Source organism: Mytilus trossulus, chromosome 11, assembly GCF_036588685.1.
Source record: "Mytilus trossulus isolate FHL-02 chromosome 11, PNRI_Mtr1.1.1.hap1, whole genome shotgun sequence".
Lineage (NCBI taxonomy): Eukaryota > Metazoa > Mollusca > Bivalvia > Mytilida > Mytilidae > Mytilus > Mytilus trossulus.
In genome coordinates, this window is record NC_086383.1 from 11293855 (window position 1) to 11317379 (window position 23525).

General features: G+C 31.2%; 1 protein-coding gene across 1 annotated transcript in view; it reads left to right on the top strand.

The window, feature by feature from the left end:
* Nucleotides 1–15927, top strand: part of LOC134690728 (DENN domain-containing protein 3-like) — an 81451-nt gene extending 65524 nt beyond the window's left edge. The window contains exons 17-26 of the mRNA XM_063550763.1: nt 3757–3931; nt 4834–4964; nt 5484–5646; nt 6272–6468; nt 7949–8067; nt 8904–9052; nt 10863–10996; nt 11508–11647; nt 13227–13352; nt 14639–15927. Coding sequence (XP_063406833.1) covers nt 3757–3931; nt 4834–4964; nt 5484–5646; nt 6272–6468; nt 7949–8067; nt 8904–9052; nt 10863–10996; nt 11508–11647; nt 13227–13352; nt 14639–14857 — 1553 coding nt within the window. The 3' untranslated portion in view covers nt 14858–15927. The remainder of the gene's footprint in view (nt 1–3756; nt 3932–4833; nt 4965–5483; nt 5647–6271; nt 6469–7948; nt 8068–8903; nt 9053–10862; nt 10997–11507; nt 11648–13226; nt 13353–14638) is intronic.
* The last annotated feature ends 7598 nt before the right edge of the window (nt 15928–23525 follow it).

The following is a 23525-nucleotide window of genomic DNA, read 5'->3' on the forward strand; positions in this document are numbered from 1 at the left end:
AATAATTTTCATCAACTTAACAAGTGATAACACATGCATTAAATACAAGCAAGAATTTTGGTATAAAAGTGAACTAAATGATAATTAAAAGAAATTAGGTGCTGGCCATAAAATATTTTCATTTTTTCAAGATGACCACCGATTATTTTGCAAATGGCGTCATATCCAGTTGTAAATCTTTGAAAGATGTTTTATAGGTATAACCCAATGTAAGTTTTTATCAAGCGTAAATTACAGTTCCTAAAGTACGAAAAACAACACATAAATAACAAAAAAGAGTGATTTCCTGTTTCAAAATGGCGGCCACATTTTTTAAAATGTATTTTTTTTATAATTTTCAACCACTAAACAAGTGATATCACATTCTTTGTTAAGATTACATGCCTAGTTGTGTTAGAAAGACAGGTTCGTTATCTTATAATTATCTGACAGACAGTAGCCAATAACAAAACTCGTACAAGGAAGGACAGAACGGTAGCATTTACAGTCACCAACACAACTGGATTTTTCGCCTCCTCATTTCAAAAGATCCCGACAGGAGGATGCAACTTTAACGGCAGCCGTAGAAGTTCTTTTTGGTACCCAACTGTAATCGATTTTTTTTCTTTTTCATGCAACCCCAGTGTTCATTAATTGGTACTAAAATCAGGCCAAGCCCAAACTTATCCTCCTGGATACTCTGCTCTTTGGATGTGCTCCGAAAAAAACCTCTTGTAGGCGAAACTACATCACAATGCCGCTGCTTCCTGTGTAAAATTTACATCGTGCCTGTTCTGTCATACATCATGCAAACACATGCTTCTTTTATGTCCATGTGTGTGTCTTTTTACCTCAGCAAAGAAAAAAGTATGTCCCTTACATGTTGAAATACTTCCCATGTAATCCAAACTGACCTATTCCCTTAGTGTCACATTCACTGAATATATGAATGAAAGGAAGAGTAGCTACATGAGAACCAAATGCATTTGATATTTCACGGACAGGAAGCCATCAAAAGTCTTCATTCCTGCCAAAACCTATTTACAGTTTGTTCCACCATATTTTTTTGGAGTGCTGCAATTCTTTATACTACTACATCTGTGTCGGTGCTACCTTAAATTACCGTCTCACAACAATTTTCCTAATCATGCCGAACATGGACAAATATTCGTGTATCTGCTTCTCCATGTTTACCAAGGGGTAGCTGGAAGGTATCCTTATTAGTCTCTACAGAAGCATTTCTGTCGGTAAGACACTTGAAAAATTTTGTTTCGTAGTCATCTTTATAGAGAAAACTACTCCAGAACTCAACTTTTGTCTTCTCACATCTAGCCGTTCAATGATTTATTTAGTGAATCTAACACAATGTCGTCTCTTGAATAATTATTGATGCAAGATTTTATTTAAGGCCGTATGACACAATTGCAAAATCATTAAATATTGTTGCCCTACAAGGTGGCCTGGAATTAACCATTGCTGCTCTATCAACGTGTAATGCGTCAGAATTTGGATCTGCAAATTGCAAAATGTTTCAAGTTTATCCATTTGCACCGATTTAATACCACTGTTTAAAATGACATCCAAAGACAAAAACGGGGAAGCAGTTTGTCCTTAAGGATTAAGAAATATTCCAAATCAATTTGTCCACTGCAACAAGAAGTAAAAGTCTAGAAAAGAAATCTAAGGTTCTCTAGCTTTGTTTTTTACAAAAACATTCACAGTTTTAGTTAACCGACATAATAGGAAGTTGTTCTTTTTGATCTGATTATATTAAACCGGTTCTTCTTCGTTTTGAATTGCTTCAAATTGTTTGCCTTTGGTCTTTTTAAAGAAATCCTTTTGTGTTCATTGAGTCGTTCATCTATTATAGAATGCCTCAATCCACTAGATCTTGCAAATTCATCTGATAGTCTACTGACTTCTGGTCTAGCTACCATCATTACGTCTAAATGAGATCTTCGGTTAAACCTATGACAACACATCGCCCTTTACAATTGAATTATTTATTTTTTTTGTCTTATCAATTGTGTTATAAGAAAAATATTTTACAGTGAAATTATCATTTTCAAAATCAATTGCCACCTGTGGGTGACATAGAAAAAGAGAAGCCATATCTCGGAAAAGGTTGGTAGCGATCGGGAATATTGTATACAATTAAGACCTAAATGAATACAGTATCATGCTTTATATGGACTGTTTGAACAACATCTGACTTATGAAATGAGTATGCTACCAAATTCACAAGAATTTATTATTTTATGATTGAACGCCAGGACTTGAACTTTGGTTGAGATGACTATATATTTTTTTACACCAGTCTATCAAATCATTGAAAGTCACAGAGTCATGACATGATTATAATTTCTGTTTAGCTTTCTTAAGCCGATATATACCATTCAAGCTAAAACACATAGAGTTATCTGATGCGCTTGTCTAGTCCCAGGTACATTTTAACATACATACAATAATATGCCGCTCTAGGTGTTGCAATAATGGTTTTAGTGAGGACATATGTCCATCTACTTTCACGTAATATATCACCCATAATTTTATAGCAAGTCATTTCAATGTGAAATCCACCTCACATGACTTCTCTGTACAAATCAGGCAATTCCAACTGAATATCCATTACCAAAAGTGGCTGATCTGCCATTACTATTGATGTTTTTCTCGTATCAACCACATTTTCCGTCCTGTCCATCAAATACCTGAGCATTGCGACTGAATGGGCTTGTTCTTAAACAGTGGCATCATAGATATTACAATTGTACACTTACTTGCTTTTTAGAGTAATGAGATGAACGACGATTTATACCAGTTTTCCATGGAATTGCACAACAAAAATCACTCATTTTGTCTTTAAATAGTTTGCGCATGCGCAAAATTGTTTAATCATGCGAGTCGTAACCTTAAAAAAATTTATCAAACCAAATCATAATATCATTTAAAATCCCAAATCACTTATTTTATAGTAAATTGTTAAAAAAAATTAATGAATTTTGTTACATTTTCGCGCATGCGCAAACCCTGTATGTGTCAAATACTCATGTCTAGTGAATTATTCACATGTAAGAAAGGTAGCTACCAAACCTGACAGCTGCTTTTCACTGAAAGAATGAAAACGAACAGTTTTCAAGAAAAAATCAGTATTTTCAAACTGAAAAAAACAGCCATTTTAGAAAACGGCGGTGGCCTCCTTGAAAAAAATGTTTTTTTCTTAATGGCCAGCAGTTGTTTCTTTTAAAGTATATAATAATGATGCTTTGTGGTAATTTTCAAGCTTGTATCATCATTTGCACAATTCCCTCAATTTTGCCTGCTAATATCTTCCACTAATTTGAGACATTTAATCATTTATTGTATAATTTTAGATGATAAAGTGGACATTGGAACATTTGAGACATTTAATCATTTATTATATGATTTTAGATGATAAAGTGGACATTGGAACATTTGAGACATTTAATCATTTATTATATAATTTTAGATGATAAAGTTGACATTGGAACATTTGAGACATTTAATCATTTATTATATAATTTTAGACGATAAAGTGGACATTGGAACATTTGAGACATTTAATCATTTATTATATAATTTTAGATGATAAAGTTGACATTGGAACATTTGAGACATTTAATCATTTATTATATAATTTTAGATGATAAAGTGGACATTGGAACATTTGAGACATTTAATCATTTATTATATAATTTTAGATGATAAAGTGGACATTGGAACATTTGAGACATTTAATCATTTATTATATAATTTTAGATGATAAAGTAGACATTGGAACATTTGAGACATTTAATCATTGTTATCAAGAGAATCTGGAGCATTGTTTAAGGGTGGAGGAATCCATTTTAGATCATGAAGAATATGTGCTAAAGTTGTCTCTACTCTGTAAAACTGATGTGGGGTCTGGTAGGATTGTACTTACCAATAAAAGGTAATATATATTTCATGTTATCAATATTTTTTGAATTATTTTTTTGGATCTTCTGACAAAAAAAATCCTTTCTGAGCACAGTAGAGTTAACAAAATTAAGGCTATAAAATAAGGGTGTACATGTTGTTTTCCATGTAAACATCAGTCATCATAGGCAAAATTACAATGAACAAATCAAGATTATCATTGGTCATCTCAACTCAATTGCTTTTCTCACTTTCGCTATACCGGCTCAAGCAGGAAAATCAATCTCTTTGATATGATCTAAGATAATCTATAATTATCTACTGAAGAAATACTCATTTTGTGTAATTATGGGTGCAAACATTTAAAACTACTAGGGGATATTTTGAGCGCAGACATTAAAGCCCATTTTAGAGCCTTATTTATCCATTCACCTGTAGTTTCAATAGACCTAATTAAACTCTTTTAAACTGAGTTTTACTTCACTCTTATCTGAAACAATAGTGTACCATCACAACATAGAAAGACCCACTATAAAATATCAATTGAAATGGCTTAACTCAATCAAAAGACAAATTAACACAAATGGACATACACTGAAGAAATAAATTTGAACTATGACTCAATGTAAATACGAAATCAATAAAAAAAGGGGTTAGATGTTAAACAATTTCAGTTCATTTAGTTCCTTTATGTGTTTTGGAGTTAAGTTTAACGGTCATTTTCACTGAACTAGTACACATTTTTATTGAGGTGACAGCTGGGGCCCACCTTGGGTGTGTGATTTTCATCCTGGATTGAAGACGCATTGAATGGTGACCTTTGACTGTTATCTGCTCTGGTCAGGTTGTTGTCTGTTTGACATTCCCAAATTTCCATTATCAATTTTATTGCCATTTCTAAACACTGTACTCCAATTGCATTGTTATTATTTTCAGGTTATTGTTCATGAAGGATGGTTCAATGGAGTGTACAGAAGTAACAAAGATTAGAGATATTATCCTGATTGAACAGAAACAACTTAAGTCTTTCTTTAAAACAATTGATGTGCTGAGGATTCACAAAAAAGGTTTGTTGTTTGTTTAACACTATTCAAAAGATGAAAATAAAGAATGTTAAACAAAATAAAATCAGAACAAGAATGAAAAGTTCAAGTTAAAAAAAAATCAATTGTTACATTTAATGTAAAAAAGAGGATGTGGAATGATAGCCAATGCAATGAGACAACTCTCCACAAGAGACCAAATGACACAGAAATTAACAACTATAGGTTACTCTACAGCTTCAACAATGAGCACAGCCCATACGACATAGTCAGCTATTAAAGTCCCCCAAATGACAAATGTAAAACAATTCAACTGAAAAAAACTAATGGCCTAATTCATGTACAAAAGAATAAACGAGAAATAAAAATGTAAGACATCAACAAACCACAACCACTGAATTACTTAGGACAGGTACATGCATAAAGCATGTGGTGAGTTAAACATATTAGTGGGATCCTAACCCTCCCCTATCCTGGGACAGTTCTGTAAACATGTTCAACCAATGCTTTATGTTTCAACTTAAGTCAAAATTTGTTTTCAAGATGATGCAAAGTTCACTGCCTGGTTGAAGGACGAAAGAGATCATTGGTTTATACTGCTACAAGAATTATGGGCTGGTAAGGTCGTTTCTATGGGAACCAAGGACATCATGGCTGCCAACAAAGCTGCCAATAATGTACAACTGGTTGATGCTTTCCTGAAAAGGTATGTTTTAGATCATTGGATCTCTATTTCTTTGACATTTAATGTCATGGTAGGGAATGATATACATATATATGGGTTATTTAAAGATATTTTAGGAGGAACTGCAATTTTTCAGCATTCATTCTGAAATGTCAACTTATTTTTTTTATTTTTTCAAAGGCAAACATTATGTAAAAGTAATTGTAAAAAGATATTGATTATTTTTAGATTTATTTTGTTTTAAAGACTAAGTTTTTGAATACAAGCACTAAAAATGTTAAGCTTGATTTTTTTGTATTTTTAAAATACAAGGTAAGGTCTGGGCAAATCTTGTAACCATTAAAAAATATGTAGTAGTCACTCATGGAAAGTACTAAAAGTGACTTACAAAGGGAGGTGAATTAGACCAGGTGCTGGAAAATACAAATTCTGACATCATCTGTATGCAGGATCAAGCAAATTGTTTCATACTTTAGAATCGGTAGAGTGATCATTCTTGTGAGAAGTTGAATAAAAAATGGCAGATGCTAGTGTAGTAAATTTGTAGGTTGTATTTGCTACACTGGCAACAAAATGTTTATCAATAAAAAAAAACAACAAAATAATTGTAGTTATTGCATGATTAACACAATATATTTTGTTTCAGTTCTCAGGACCAAGATACAACTCACCATGACAACCCTATGCAGGCTGTAACAGAACTCTGTTTTTACACACGTTACATGAAGGAGAAAAGACATGAACTTCCACGAGAAACACTCGAGACATTGGTCAATAGGATTGACCCTTGTTCTGGAGAAAGTCTCAGACAAACTGTCCAATCATTATTGTACACTCCTGGTGGTAAGTACCTTAGCATTATACGTCTGGAGAAAGGATGTAAAAACTAAATTGTACAGGAAACATTCACTAAATTTCACTTCAATGACTCTCAAAAAAACTGCTACAAGTTCATCATACATGTACATAAAGGTTTGTATTTGTTTGTATGTGACTTAAAGTGAAAAATCTGAATGTCATTTGCAAGGGATTAATTTATTTCCTGAGAGACCAATTTTTCAATCACCAATGATCATCAATCACAAAGGGTACATGGTCCGTTGTCATCATCAGTCTTCTTCATTGTTGTTCATAAACTTTTACAAAAATCTTCTTGTTTAAAAAAATGTATCAGATAACGCTGCCAATCAAACAAGATGGCATTCATTGGTGGAAAATGCAGTGTTTGGCTTATATCTCTGAAACTAAAACATTTTGAGCAAATCTAAATTCTAGCGTCATTGATGAGTCCTACATGTCTTATATAGACAAAATGCATATACAGTGTACAAGATTATAAGCATTTTATCTTTGATGGGTTTTTATGCCCCACCTACGTTAGTAGGGGGGGCATTATGTTTTCTGGTCTGTGCGTCCATTAGTCTGTTCGTCCGTTCGTCCATCCATCTGTCCCGCTTCAGGTTTAAATTTTTGGTCAAGGTAGTTTTTGATGAAGTTGAAGTCCAATTAACTTGAAACTTAGTACACATGTTCCCCATGATATGATCTTTCTAATTTTAATGCCAAATTATAGTTTTGACCCCAATTGAAGGTTCACTGAACATAGAGAAAATTATAGTGTGAAATTCAGGTTAAAGTTTTTGGTCAAGGTAATTTTTGATGAAGTTGAAGTCCAATCAACTTTAAACTTAGTACACATGTTCCCCATGATATGATATTTCTAATTTTAATTCCAAATTAAAGTTTTGACCCCAATTTCACGGTCCACTGAACATAGAAAATGAAAGTGCGAGTGGGGCATCAGTGTACTATGGACACATTCTTGTTATTTATTATTTGGGTGGGGTGGGGGGGGGGGGTATTTGACAGGGCGCACACTCTTTCTAGTTGATCATATAAATTCATTTAAAGCATAAAAGACAAGTTAAAAGAGCAATGGGCTGATCATGCGCTAAAGGGCAGCCCTTTATTTCAATCACCGGGTAAAAAGGGCCAAGTGAGCTGTTCTTATCACATAGGGTACATGGTCTGTTGTAATCATTAGTCTTCTTCATTGTTGTCCATTGACTTTTTCAAAAATCTTCTTGTTTAAAAATATGTATCAGATAACTCTGCCAATCAAACAAGATGGCAGTCATGGGGGGAAATGTAGTGTTTGCCTTATATCTCTGAAACTAAAACATTTTGAGCAAATCTAAATTCTAGCGTCATTGATGACTCCTACATGTCTTATATAGACAAAATGCATATACAGTGTACAAGATTATAAGCCTTTTATCTTTGATGGGTTTTTAATCAGTTCTTTATATTTTTTATTTTTCAGATCCCCAACAGCATGTTTTACCAAGACTCTGGTGTGGTATGGGAGATGGAAAAATCAAAATATTTGATGCAATGGCGTGGAACTTAGAATCACACTTTATACAGACAAAGACTGCTGTGGTAAATACCTTTGTCAAATATAAGGTGTGATATGATTGCTAATAAGACAATACACTTTATCGCTATTTGTCTGCGATTCCTGGACAACACACAGGTTCCCGTAATTGTTTTACGTCATAATACAAAATATCTGATGCCACAATGAAAAAGTGATTGTTGTATGATGTAAACATTTCGAGCAAGACCAATTCAGGGATCAGCAGGATTAGCAATAAGGTGTATTGTCCACCAGAGACCAAACAACATAGAAATTAACAATTAAAGGCATACCTGTTAAAAAAATCTACCAATTACTGATCGACTCCTGGGAGGGAGTATAGAATATCCAGCGTTCAAATAATTTGTCCTGGAACCAGCCACGTTCATAACTCTCTTGCTTTTTCATTACTTTCAATAGAAATAGATAAACAATAAACATTTATTGGTCACTGCACAACGTTAAAAAATTAACAAAACCTGTACAGCATAAAAAGCTAAAAAAGACCCTTGTTGCATTATCCGAAGAATTTAGTAAACTTTAAATTTAAGGATTTATTGTCTTTGTCTTAAAAAAGTGGCAACCATGAGGGGGATAGGAGGGGTGCTGATCCCGAAATCCCGTGCTTAAAAACATGAAATCCCGAAATCCCGGGCTTAAAAACACGAAATCCTGAGGTCCCGAAATTTGAAAAAAAGAATTCCCGGGTCCCGAAAAGGTCAATCCCGAAATCCTGAGCTTAAAAACACCTGATCCCAGAGTCCCAATAAAGGTCCTATCCCCCCTCAACCATCATCCATCACCTCCATGCAACTAATTTTTGAATATCTCAAAAGTAAAATTTATTATTTTATTGTAGATGTGTCTTGCTGATGTTGGTGGGAGACAGATTTGGGCAGGATCTTATTATATCTACATCATTGATGTACAGACTCTGAGATGTAACAGAGCTCCACTGACTGACCATGCTGACTCAGTCGTCAGTATTGTTGTTGTTAATGATGGCAGGTAAGAGGAAGTAACTTTCTATCATGTATTTATAAGTATATCTTGAAATTCATACTGATTAAGTTGTTTGCTTTTTTATTGTTGATGATGAAATGAAAAGGGAAGTAACTCAGATTATTTGTTGGGGATTCTTAATATGTTATTTTAAGTTTGGTGAAAGAACATAACTATGCTTATGTTGTGTTTCAATTTTAAATGATTTACCTTTGGAGGTAACATATATTACTGCTTGCATGATATGAAAAATTTGATGATTTTGCTTGTACTACAAAAGTACAGAGAATATCAATTAAAATAAAATCTGTCAATAAATGTTGAATAGAAAATATCTTTATGCAAAGTCTGTTACTATTTGAAAATGGAATTGTTAAAAACAACCTAGAAAACAGACCCAAATTTGTCTTTTATTTCATATTTAAGTGTTTAAAAAAAAAAAAAAGTCTGATATATGGCCATGGACATGATAGTTTCTGATAGTTTATTAGAGAAAACTCAGCCGCAGAAGACTGCGTAACAGGAGCATATTTATATACACAATATTAATTACAACATAGTTCATCATACAAACATAATACATTTTTAAATTATACATCTTCAACAATAAGTTTGTGTTTATTACAGTTTTAAATTAGACAAGCATCTTTTCTACCTTTTGAATAAAAATTGACAGCTTAGACAGCACATTACTATTACTATATTTAAGCATGCCAAGTACTTTTTTTTCATTTGGATATTTTAAATAATATGGAGGTATGAACTTCCCCCTTAAATCCTTAACTTCATAGTTGGTACATTTACATATATAGTGGTATACATCTCCAAGACCAGCTTTACAAAGTGGACAAATCCTCTCATTTCGTGGTACATTTCTCCATCTTCCTGTTTCGATGGGAAACTTTGTATTACATACCCTTAATTTACATATGTTTACCCTATGACCCCGCCTTAATTTTAACAGATATGGTTCCAAGCAAAACTCTTCTTTAAAGTGTAGATAAAATTCCCCCCTTGATGAATTGTTTATATCTGAGAACCATTTTTGAATAAACTGGTCCTGGAGACGCTGCCTTACATTAATTTTAATATAATTATAATCAACTTGCTCCGGAAAATTATATAGTTCACAAAAGCCACAATCATTAAACACAGATTTTACATAGTTAAACCACTTAAAATTACAACCTTCATGCTCATGCATGTACCAAAGTAACTTATAAAGTTTACCCGATAGTTTTTTATCATTTGTTGCTAGCTTGTGCCAAAAACATACCATTTTTAACTTGATCTGCAGTTCAAGCGGAAATCTTCCAAGTTCCCCATATACCATAAAATTTGGCGTAGATGATCGCACACCCAAAGTGCGCTTACAAAACTGTAGATGTAACTTTTCAGTATTATTTTTATTTTCAAACCCCCATATTTCCGAGGAATAGGTCAAAATAGGAACCACCAAAGCATCAAATAATTTTATCTGTAGATCAATCGGAAGTGAGATATTTTGTATCTTCTTGTAAAGAGCATAAAGTGCTTTTTGACATGTACTTGCATAAGGTCGATTTTCATCTGACACAGTTCATATATTTATGTTTAGATGTGCAAGTCTAACTTCCCTTATAATATATTTGTAGTGTACTGTATCATATTTATAGGATCCATCACCTTGTAAAATTTATCGTTGGCTATTATTCATCCAATTTACTTCCTCTGTTATACCACATGAGGCATTTTACCACAGCATAACAGTTAATTTTTTTTTAAAGTAGGTATTTATACTCATCCAGCATATTGATGTTTATATATATATTTTTAGATATGTATACACAGCTAGTGCAGATGGTGACATTCTGAAGTGGGATGTTCAGACAATTACAGTCGTAGAAAAATGTCGGGAGAAAATCAAAGATCTGAGAAGACTCAAATTCTATAATGGTTTCTTATGGTGTGGTATGTGGTTCATCATAAGGCAAATTTAAATGAATGGAGAATATTGTAAATTCCAAAATAACTGTGTGCATTCATTATTGCAGTTTAAGAGAAGCAAATAAAAATGTAGTATATCTAGTTATAAAAAAACAACAAGATGACACTTGATATTAGCTGATTCTCTTTTTAAGATTTTAGTTGGTAATATAGATTACTATGTAAAAAAGAAGACTTGGTATGATTGCCAATGAGACAACTATCCACAAAAGAAAAAAACATCATCTGTAAAAATATAAGGGCATACACTACAGGCACTGGGACAACATGTATAACATGTATTAAGGTGTTAATTAAAATCCAACATCATGTTCTCAAATTCAAAATATCTGTTTAACAGATGAATTTGAATAGCAATATCCTGTCATCATAATTATCCAATAAGGTTACCAAGTCCTTGGCTATGAAAATTACACAGATTCCTGTAGATATATTCTGTTTGGATGATAAATAGTGATAAATATTGCGATTTTAGGAACCAAGGTTGCTGTGTACAGGATTGACTTGAGTGGGAATCTGTTACAGAAATATCCACTTATTGTTCAGAGTAAAGCTGTCAAGGCTGGTGAAGTATCTCCAGAAATTGATAGTTTCCATATCAGTGAAAGTGGAGAGGTAATTTTAACTTATAGCCAAGATTAATAAGGTGGGATTATATGACCTGAGGTCAAATGCAAGTTGGTTATAACCTCCCTTGGTTATTGTTATTGTAATTTTTCAAAACTTTCGCCTTCAGATCAATCATTTGAATGGGGACTTTACATTTTGAAATTCCTCTGTGTTAGATATTTTTGTGATTTTACTTTTTGCTACTGTAATCAAAAGTGTTTTCAGTAATGCCATCCACCAAATTCTTACCAAAATTCTTATCCTCAAGTCTAGTTCTTTTGTTTGTCCAATAAATTAGGAAATACCATTTACAAAACGTTAAATAAGTGGACAAATAAGATTACAGGCCAATATTGTATGTTAATAATTTTCTCTTTTTTATGCCCCACCTACGATAGCAGAGGGGCATTATGTTTTCTGGTCTGTGGCTCCTTTCGTTCGTTCTTCCGTCCCTCCGTTCGTTCGTTTGTCCTGCTTCAGGTTAAAGTTTTTGGTCAATGTAGTTTTTGATGACGCTGAAGTCCAATCAACTTATAACTTGGTACACTTGTTGCTTATGCTAGGATCTTTCTAATTTTTAAAGCCAAATTATACTTTTGACCCTAATTTCATGGTCCATTGGACATAGAAAACTAATGAGGGTGTTTCAGGTTAAAGTTTTTGGTCCAGGTAGTTTTTGATGAAGCTGAAGTCCAATCAACTTATAAGTTAGTACACTTGTTGCTTATGATATGATCTTTCGAATTTAAAGCCAAATTAGACTTTTGACCCCAATTTCATGGTCCATTGAACATAGAAAAGTGGGAGTTTCAGGTTAAAGTTTTTGGTAAAAAAAGGTAGTTTTTGATGAAGCTGAAGTCCAATCAACTTGAAACTTAGTACACTTGTTGCTTATGATATGATCTTTGGAATTTTAAAGCCAAACTACACTTTTGACTCCAATTTCACAGTCCAATGAATATAGAAAATGAAAGTGGGAGTTTCAGGTTAAAGTTTTTGGTCAAGGTAGTTTTTGATGAACATGATGAAGCTGAAGTCCTATCAACTTGCAAATTAGTACACTTGTTGCTTATGGTATGATCTTTCTAATTTTAAAGCCAAATTAGACTTTTGACCCCAATTTCACGGTCCATTGAACATAAAAAATGAAAGTGGGAGTTTCAGATTAAAGTTTTTGGTCATGGTAGTTTTTTGATGAAGCTTTGATTGTTTTTTGCACCTTGATTGGGTTGTTGTCTTCATTTTCAATTTTCCTCATTACCATTCTGATTTTTATTAACTCTTAATTCTTGATGTTTTTGACTTTTATTACTGGACCTTAAAACTGGAGATGACCTTAAGAATTCTTTGTCTCACATCTCATTGTAGAATGTGATAGCAAATTTAGTATGATATATATTGCATACAGGGAAACACTGTGCAAACTGAACTTATATATATGTATGAAGAAGCAAACAATTAGTTTATGTTGAAAGGTTATGTTTATATTATTTTGTACTTTGCTGTACTTCAATATGCATTTTCATTAATGATTTAGTACCTAGTCAATTTAAAAGAATGCTATTTTTTTTTTTTTTTATTTTAGATATGGGCTGGCTATAGACGGTCTGGTATTATACTGATATGGGACAGTTCACAAGGGACACTAAAAGAAATAATAGATATACCAAAATGCGAAGGAATAAGTTCTATCGTACAACAGGAAAACAAGGTTTGTTAGAACGCTAAATGTACTTTAGGAAAAAGATCATTTATTTTATACAGGTCTTTATATAATACATCAACAGCACAAGGCGTTTACTTTATGGAATGTTAGGAAAACTGTTCTGTCTTCATAACACTTGTAAATAGTACTAGAATCATGCAAAGCAGAAGAATTGCAAAATGAACAAAAAAGGTTGAAACACATTAAATTCAAATATTTTCTAAATGTTGTGTCTGGCTTATGCCTGGAGGAAAGAGAAACCTCCCAATTTAAATTTCATCTTCAAACATCATGAACATAAAACAATTAAGTTATTAAAAATTGATATGCAAAACAGACCTTTGGTGCCAAAAAAAATAAGGAACATTCATACATGTCATAAAGCAGTGTTATTTTTTTTTTGTGTTTAATTTATGTGCATTTTCGTTTTGTCAGTCCTGATTTAATTATGGTAAATAGGGGTTCAGAAGAAAAAAATAAAAACGTTGAGTAAGAAAATACAGGAAACTTAATGCTTAGTTTGTGTCATCTCTGGTTATCATCTACCTGTAATGCTATGAAGGCAATGTATATTCAACATGAACAAATGAACAGCAGGTATAAAAACATATACTTTTATCTACGAATGTATATATTAATAATTCTAACATGACGTCCAGGTCCTTCAAACGCTTTGTGTACACACCTGTGGTAAAATATGAATATATTGCATGGGCTGTTCCGATCGTACTCCCACGTCAGGAGCTTGACGTCATAGAACTATGACATAAGAATATAAGCATTTTACGGGAAAATACACGCTTGTGTACCGAAAATCATCACAACAAGGAAATGTAAACAAACGATGCTATCGCTATTGTTCAGGGTAAAATATTTGTCATAAAGGACCCACCCGTGGTAAAATCACGATATATTCAAGCCCCTATGAATTATTTCTTAATCAATTGAGTCCATGAAGATATTAAAATAAAATAAATAATTACCAAAACAAGTCATTGTAAATTCAGAAATGATTACCTGCTTTTTTGTTCTGATTTTTGAAGAATAGACAAAACTCTGAAATTATTTATTGTGATATCAGAAAAATCTGCATACAGATTTGTTACTATTGTAAAACACCCAGTAAAATAATACATTTTTTTTTGTAATAAGCATTAACAAAAAATTTAACAATATTGTCTAAATTTACTGTGATAATTCATGTATTTATATGCATATGAAGACATTGTGTTAAAACTATACAAAACTTTGGAAAATATGAGTATCAGTAACAAATGTATATTTCCTTATAGGTTTGGGTCGGAAGCAAAGATGGTATCATACATATTATCAATACAGAAACAAGAAAAGTGGTCAAACGTCTTCAGGCTCACGATGATGCAGTCAGGGCTTTGTGTTGTGCAGAAAACAGATACATTATCAGTGGGGCAGGGAGTCGGGATGGGCGTATTGCAATGTGGAGTTCTACAGACACAAAGACAGCCTCAGGAAAATTCATACTAGATGAATAAATACATATTTAGTCCTTCATTCATAACTTAATATTATCTAGTCAAGAAATGAGCTGTGTCAAGTAGAATTCAAACTTATGCAAATGAATATCATACATCTGTGAACCAACATGTATTTCTGTTTGAAAAAATCTTTTTGCAAAATCTGTTACTCGATGGAAATGAAATTAAGGATGTTTGCTCCTCTCTTTTTTGATTTTTTGCCAGATTTTTGGTATCCTCTGGTTTTATCCATGTATTTTTATTATAAAAATTTGCCCACAAACCCCTACTTTTCTTTTCATAACTTTATATATAGTTTAAAAGGCAATATTTCAAAATTTTATAAAAGATATTTTTTCATTGTTTTTGAAACAATTAAGGTGCCAATTGAGAGAGAATTATTTCCAGCAGAATTTTCAATGGCTAATATCTCGGAAATGAGCACACAGACCCTCCATTTTTTGCTACTTTTTTAGTTTCTTTACTTATTTGCTACAGTCCTTTAAAAAGCTTGTTATTTTTTAACAGGGTAGCGAACATCCTTAATAGAATAACCCTATCAAACCAAAATTCATTTTTTATTGAAATGTACTTAAAGGAATCAAAATCAAAAGCAATGTACATTTTATACATGCACTCAAATGAGGTCAGTTTCTATCTAAGGCAGCTCATATACTAATGTTAGATTTTCAACATGTTAGCTTTAAATAGGGTGCATATTAAAATTTAATACAACAATCAAATTGTAGGAATATTGTAACTCAGGTACAAATTGAGAGTGAAATTATGTTTTTCTGTCTTTGTTTTCAAAACTATGATTAAATAGGACAACAAGGGTGGTAGTACCAGGATTCTATTAATTAACATAAGGTCAAAATGAAAAAGCTATAATCAAAATCTACATTATACTACTTTGTTGCTTAAATTCAGCTGCTTATGGGTAGAATTATTTTAAACCATGTGACTAAGGAATATTCGAAGTACTCAACAATATAGTTGGTGGAATTTTTTCATCTAAGGAAAATATGATTATTTGTTGGTGAAGAAATTTTCAAATCACCCTAAACCAAGGGGAAAATTTTTATGTTTAACTGTCTATACTTTTTTAACATAACAACAAATTAACAAAACAAAATTTATCCGTTGCTTTCAATTCTATACCTCAACATTACATAAAAGTTGATGAACAGCATAGGTCAAAGTTCATGATTTGTTTCATAACAAGTTGTTGTCAGTTTAATTTTATGTATAAAATAATTTTGAATATAATAACACAACTGTAAAAATATGTATATTTACCCTTTGTATCGTCCAATGTGTCTGTATTCAGGGGAATATGATAGTGGAAGGGAAATATTAAGTTTTGTTCAATGTCACATGGGATAGCCTCAACCAATGAAATGTTGATGTTTCAATCAATATGTACATACAATAGAATGATATATTATGTGAAATGTGTTCTTTAAAGGTGCTATACATTTCAATATACATGAACATACTCAGACAAATGTGAGTCTATTTTGACAGTCTTCTTGATTTAACACTTGCTCTAGGCTTATGAATAAGCCCAGTAAAAAGTCTGTTGAGGTCAGTAAAGTTTTCATTATATAAATAACAATGCAATAGGAATTAGTAATTGTGACTGTTTAATTGTCATATATAATGTTTACATGTAGAAACTGTATGGCATGTTTTCAGTGTGAATTGGAAAACGTTTATTCAATCTTTCACACTATAGACTTAGATAAGTTCTGTTCTGGAACATATATATATCGAGACATCGTGATCATATTGATGAAAAATATCTGTTATCTGAAATATCTAACATTTGTTCATTTTATTGTTATTTGTGGTGATGTTGTACCCTTTTAAACTGGTTATACACGATATTTTGTAGGGAACTGTATCATAATTATATGATCCATCGCTCTGTAAGATTATTGCAGCAGATATACGTTTTTTTAATGTGACGTTCCAACAGAGTCCCTATTTAAGGTTGGCTATTATCAGTCATTTTATAAATATATATAATTATTAAATATACTGTTTACAAAAGTAATCTTTAGTTTCAGCATTCAGCAGATAATACTACCCACCAAGATGATATTAACAATCTAGATTATCAGATTTTATATTTAAAATATAATTAACATTTTGTTATTTTTAATTGACCATTTACTGAAATTGTTGGTAGCATATATTAATGTTTTTTGTTAAGTCTTTAGTTTTTAAAGGGAATGTATAGATTGTAAAAATATGAAGTAAATATAAAACACTGCACATTTATATCAGTTATATTCCAGGCCTAAGTATTTCCTTGATATTTGTAAATAAAATATGAAAATTTCAGTATAAACCCTTAAACTTCAAATTTTGAAGATTGTGATTTAAAAATTTAATTATTTTGGTTTGACATTTGTAACCTATCAGACGGTTCCAGAATCATTAACTTATTGTCTGGTTTCTGTACATGGAAGTTTTTACAGAGGTCAAAGTAACATGGTTTCTTCATCCATGTTTATCTTAGATAAAAAGATTATGTCACAGAAATCTTAGTAAATCACTAAAAAGAAATTATTGCCAAAAAACCTTAAAATTCTGAAATTATTTGATGGTTTATTATTGCAAATATTGCAACACAATAGATGTAAAAAAGATAAAACTCACAGTTTATATTTTGATAAAATGATGTTTTTCCATTATTTCCTGAAATCAGAAATATTTAACTCACATGTGTGTTCATTTTCCAACAAACATAATACTAATAGTAATCAATTAGCATACACCAAATACTATTTTTAACAGTTAATTTAGAATTGCAAATAATTGACCGGACAATAAAATTATCAGTTCATATAACATAATTTCTTTTATATGTAATATAATACTATATCCAATTTTACTTTAAGGGTCCACACCCTTATTAACCAATTCTTAACTTTACTTATCCCTAAATCTTACAGTAACCCATATAAAAAGTAAAAACACAAAAATACTGAACTCCGAGGAAAATCCAAAATCAAAAGGCAAAATCAAAAGTCCAAACACATCAAACGAATGAATAACAACTGTCATATTCCCGACTTGGTACAGGCATTCTCTAATGTAGAAAATGATGGATTGAACCTGGTTTTATAGCTAGCTAAAACCATATAATGTACCTTGCCCTAACACAAGCATTAACTCTTACATAGAACATCCTCCAACCTAATCATAACCATAAATGAACCTTAACCCTAAAATATAAGGACCTTGGGCTCCCTCCATTTAAGGGAAAATAAATTTTGCTATAGGGAATCAATGGAGCCTGACTGGAGCTTAGGTCAGTCAGTGGCCCCCCTTATAAAAAGTTATGGATCTGCCACTGCCTTAGGTAATAAAATACAGAAAAAAATAGATACATTTATATGTTAGTGTAAACAAATTTTAAATAATTAAATCCAGATTAAGTAATGTACTCAAATTAGCATTAATACAAGTGAATTATTTATAGGATCTAGAAACAAGCTGTTAGTTTATATTAATACATTTCCTACCATATATGTTAGGTTTTAGTTGATGATTAATTCTTCTCTCTATATTGTTAACACATGAAAATGTTGCATCATATCATAAAAGTAAATTTCAGATTTTTGTTTGACTTGATATTATGTAATTTGTTCTGTTGTATATCTATGTAATTATTTTATATTTAGAAAATATAGTTTGTTATTAATTTTTAATAATGTAAATGTATTTTAATATCTTTTTTAAATCTGTTACTTATAAATGCAAATTTATTACTTATTTATGTAAACTTGTTTTTAATCTATGCAAATTTATTACTGATGTATGCAATTTTATTACTAATTTATTCAAATTATTTACTAATTTATTCAAATTATTTACTAATTTAATATGCATTTAATATTGTCATTTTGATAAGACTTTACACTTGTTACATAAATATTTCCTTGAATTTTACCTTGATTTGTAATTACTTGTTATCTATGGAAAGCCAAAATTCCATATTTATTTTGAATTGGTATCATATAATGTATCCTAAATATGAATTCAAGATACATTGGGTATTGCTGTTAACTATGTAAAATTAATGTATACTCCTCGTCTGAAAGGGGGTTAAATTGTTTAACCTCTGTCTGTCCCTTATGTCTGTCTGACTGTCAAATCTCTTTAAATTTTCCCTGCATTTTTCTCAGTAACTACATATCTTTGTTTTGTTATATGCCATCATTTTAATTTTTATAATGCCCTTTCCTTTTTTTAGCGGGCATTAAGGTTTTCCTAGAATGTCTATTGGTATGTGCCAAAACTGGTTTCTGTTTGCTAATTTGAGTTTTCCTCAACCAAGTTTTATGACACTTTTTTTCAATGCTTATCAACTCTGATTAAGTTGGATTTTGGGTGCAAATATATAAATATATATATACAAATATAGCCTCTGTATGATGTCGATACAAGGATATATTGACCTGAAAGAAGTATATTGACTGAGGACGAATACGAAATGGGTCGATATATCCTGTATTGACCTCATACAAAGACTATATTTGTTATATTATTAATTTCCGACCATATTTGTATCAAAATCGTCATTTAGGTTTGTTGGAATTTTATAGATATTACATTGTCTTATTGACAATAACAACATATTAGTTGTTGTTTCATTTCCTTTTTTTTTTTTTTTTTTACATCTTATGTATTTGAAGTTTTTTTTCATTAAATAATCAATCACAGATATCATGTGTATCAAAACTTTAAACAATATCCTGAAATTTATTACATGACGTCACAAAATATATCGTTTTTTAGATAATCTAAAAATAACCGTGCGATATGCTTTTCGCCGGTCAATATGCTTTTTGCTATGCGCCGTTTTCTCTCTACCTTCGAAAATATAGTTTAACATGTGACTATCCCTAAACGAATCAAATTTGTTAAAATATACGAATTAATAATGCATCATTATATACAAGCAGGGGCATCATCTGTGTTCAATTGAATCATTCAAATTTCTGAGAATTTCACACCATCCCCGTGAGTTTTTAAATACCCGGTCATCAAATAAGCCGTGAATTCGGAAAATGACCTGTTTTCACCCAGATTCATAAGCCTTTGTATGTGCTTTTCCATAAAATACCAGCAAATTTATAATTCTTCCTAATCAAGAAGTTCAAGGAGCTGTGTTAACTATCAAATTAAGTGACCTATGGCTTAACTTGACTGCTTTGGTTTCAAACACATTGTTAATTAACAGCAATTACCGTAGCTCAAGGTCATAAATATTTTTTCTATTTCAAAATTGTTTGACCACAAATTTAAGTTACTTATCTTTTTTTTTGTCATTTTTTACAATATACTCCTTAAGCTTATGGTTGAATAAAAAAATTCCCCTAAAAACTTGAAATTCAGCTGTTAAAGAGTTCATCTGTGTTATGACTGATATTTTTTTTCCTCAATACAGGCCATGACCTGCATTGACATTTTCATAGGTTGGCAGGTATGCAAAACTCTTGAAAAGACTTAGATCATTTGATTTTATAGGATTATATAACTCATCATTTCATTAATTCATTATCTCTCAAATATATATACATTATCTTGCTATTATTATATAATTAATTGTTATACGGCAAATAATATGCACAATGCAGCTATGTATATACTATTTGTTTTAATTTAAAGAAATTTTGTATTGTTAATTTTTCAATTAGTAACATATCTTGTAGGTACTGCTGCCTTTTAACAAATTATCTGAAAAATACATTTCTTATACAAGTTTTTATATATTTGAAGGTAATGACTTATTTTTACCTTTTTACTTAAAAAAAAGTTTTATAAAATGTAAAATGTTCTTTATACTAGTTATTTTATAGAGGGATGTTATGCATATGGAAAAGTATTTAAATCTTCTTTACACCAAATAAAATCATCATAGATACCAGGTTAAAAATTTTGTTTTTACGCCAAACAAACTGTTTCAAATTTGATTTTTTTCTACATTTGAAATTGACTGTACCAAGTCAGGAATATGACAGTTGTTGTCCGTTTGTTTGATGTGTTTTGTCATTTAAATTTGTCATGGTTTAGGGACTTTCCGATTGAATTTTCCTCTGGGTTCAGTATTTTTGTGATTTTACTTTAAAAATAGATATTTTCATTTTGAAACGTCTAAAGGAGTAAGTCCGGTAAGACCCCTTTTTGGCCCCAAAATATAACGGTTTTACAAAATTGCTTAAATGTAAACTTTTAGTTACTTATTGGACAGTTGAATGCTTCTGCTACATAAATATGGGCTGTTTTTGACAATACAATGCACATATATCGGGTTGTAGCACCATTAAGTCATGCTAAATAACTGAAATCGTCAAAATTCTATCATTTTAGTTACATTTAGACGGTTTCCATATAAAACGAAAGTGGCCGCATTCGTGTTCATCCTAAATATTGAAATGTAAGTTGTATTTTATGATAAAACATAACATATATAAAGATGGTGGATGAACACGGATGCAGCCACTTTCATTTTTGACAAAAACCATCTGAAAAGTGACGTTTTTTGGCATATTTGAGAGATTTTTCATATTTGAGCTTGAATCGGATCGTTTTTAATGACTTTTAAATAAGTTTAAATCTTTCACAAAAACTTATTGAATCAAGTGAAATAGACACTTAAGTGTTTAAAAAGTGGTCAAAATCTTTCGTCAGATTAAACTGAAATTTGAGGCCAAAATGAGTCCTTACCGGACCTACTCCTTTAAAATATTCTCACATATCTATTGGTATTAAATTAACAGCTTAATGATATGAATAGCAGTCTCAAAGTAGAAGATCAAATGTCTGTTGATTTCTTCTTCTTTATTTCATTATAACTAGTTTTTTTTTTGGAAATTGATTTCAAGCATGCTTAGATTATTTTTGTTTTGGTGTTAGTTTTTCAGAGAAGAGCAATAGGCAGTTATAAGACATAAATAAACAACATTTTCAGAGAAGAGCAATAGGCAGTTATAAGACATAAATAAACAACAAACTGATGATCCGTCTGTCTGTCTGTCCGTCTGTGTCTGGCGTAAACATGTACCACCGTAACCTGAGAACGACTTATCCAAATTTCATGAAACTTAAAATAGTTGTTTCTTATGATGGTCAAATGATCTGTATACTTTTTGATGAAAAAAAGATTAAAACTTTAAACACTTCTTAGTTATATTAATCTTAATATCTGTATACTTTTTGGTGATGATTCAAAATTTTATTTTTGAGTTATTGAGTATTTTGTAAAAAAGGGGGAGGGGTTAAATGTCGCACCATATCTCAAAAACAATTCATGATTATTGCTTAAAACTTTATTCATGTCTTTGTTATATTAATGATAAGATCTGTATACTTTTTGGTGATGATTCAAAATTTCATTTTTGAGTTATTGAGTATTTTGTAAAAAAGGGGAAGGTTTTTTTACATGTTGTGCCGTATCTCAAAAACAATTTATGATTTTTGCTTCAAACTTTACACACTTCTTTGTTATATTAATCTAAAGATCTATATACCTTTTTGGTGATGATTCAAAACTTTATTTTGGAGTTAATGAGTATTTTGTTAAAGAGGGGAGTTTTTTTTTACATGTCGGGCCATATCTCAAAAATAATTTATGATTATTGCTTAAAACTTTAGACACTTTTATATATTAATCTAAAGATCTGTATACTTTTTGGTTTTGAATCAAAATTTTATTTAAGTGATATTTAGTTTTTTGTAAAAAAATAAAAAGGGTTGGGGGTTTCACATGTCCCGCCGTGTCTCAAAAACAATATATGGTTATTGCTTAAAACTTTCTCAGAAACTATTTATGATTATTGCATAAAACTTCCACACAAGACGTCGGGCGTATCATGCGCTCATGGCGCAGCTGTTTATTCTAAAAAAAACGAAACGTGGAGAAATTATCGAAAAATAATTCAGTGAACCATCACGGAAGTAAACTGATCTAATGCTCACTCCTTTTTTTAGCGAGCTTTAGTAGATAGTTATTAAAGGTACCAGGATTATAATTTAATACGCCAGACACGCATTTCGTCTATGCAAGACTGATCAGTGACACTCAGATCAAAATAGTTATAAAACATAACTCGTTCAAAGTTAAATAGCATTGAGGAATCAAAATTCTAAAAAGATGTGCCAAATACGGCTAAAGTAGTAAGGAAAATTATAAAAAAAATACCATATAATTGATATTCATGTCAAGATTGAAGTGCTGACTACTGGCTTGGTGATACCCTTGTGCACAAAACGTCCACAAGCAGTGTCATTGACCCAGTGGTGTACATATTTATCAAAGGTACAAGGATTATAATTGAATATACTGAAATGGATAAAACGGGAAAAAGCTAACACAAAATATTTGGACTCTTTTTTAATTCAGTAATGAACATAGTTGTTATACGTATTCATCCTTTTAAAGAACATTTTACTCTTAACAATAACCACAATAAACCTATTTCTCGTATCAAACATAAACTAAAAGTACTAGCCAAGGAATTTGTTTTTGTCCCGGCCGATACAGCTGCTAATAATATAATTATTGTTTGACGTAAAATTTACATTGAGGTTCTACAAAAAGTAATCACCAATTCACCAACATTCCAACTGACTCCATTTTTAGTAACGACATCTGTAACTAACAAACTTT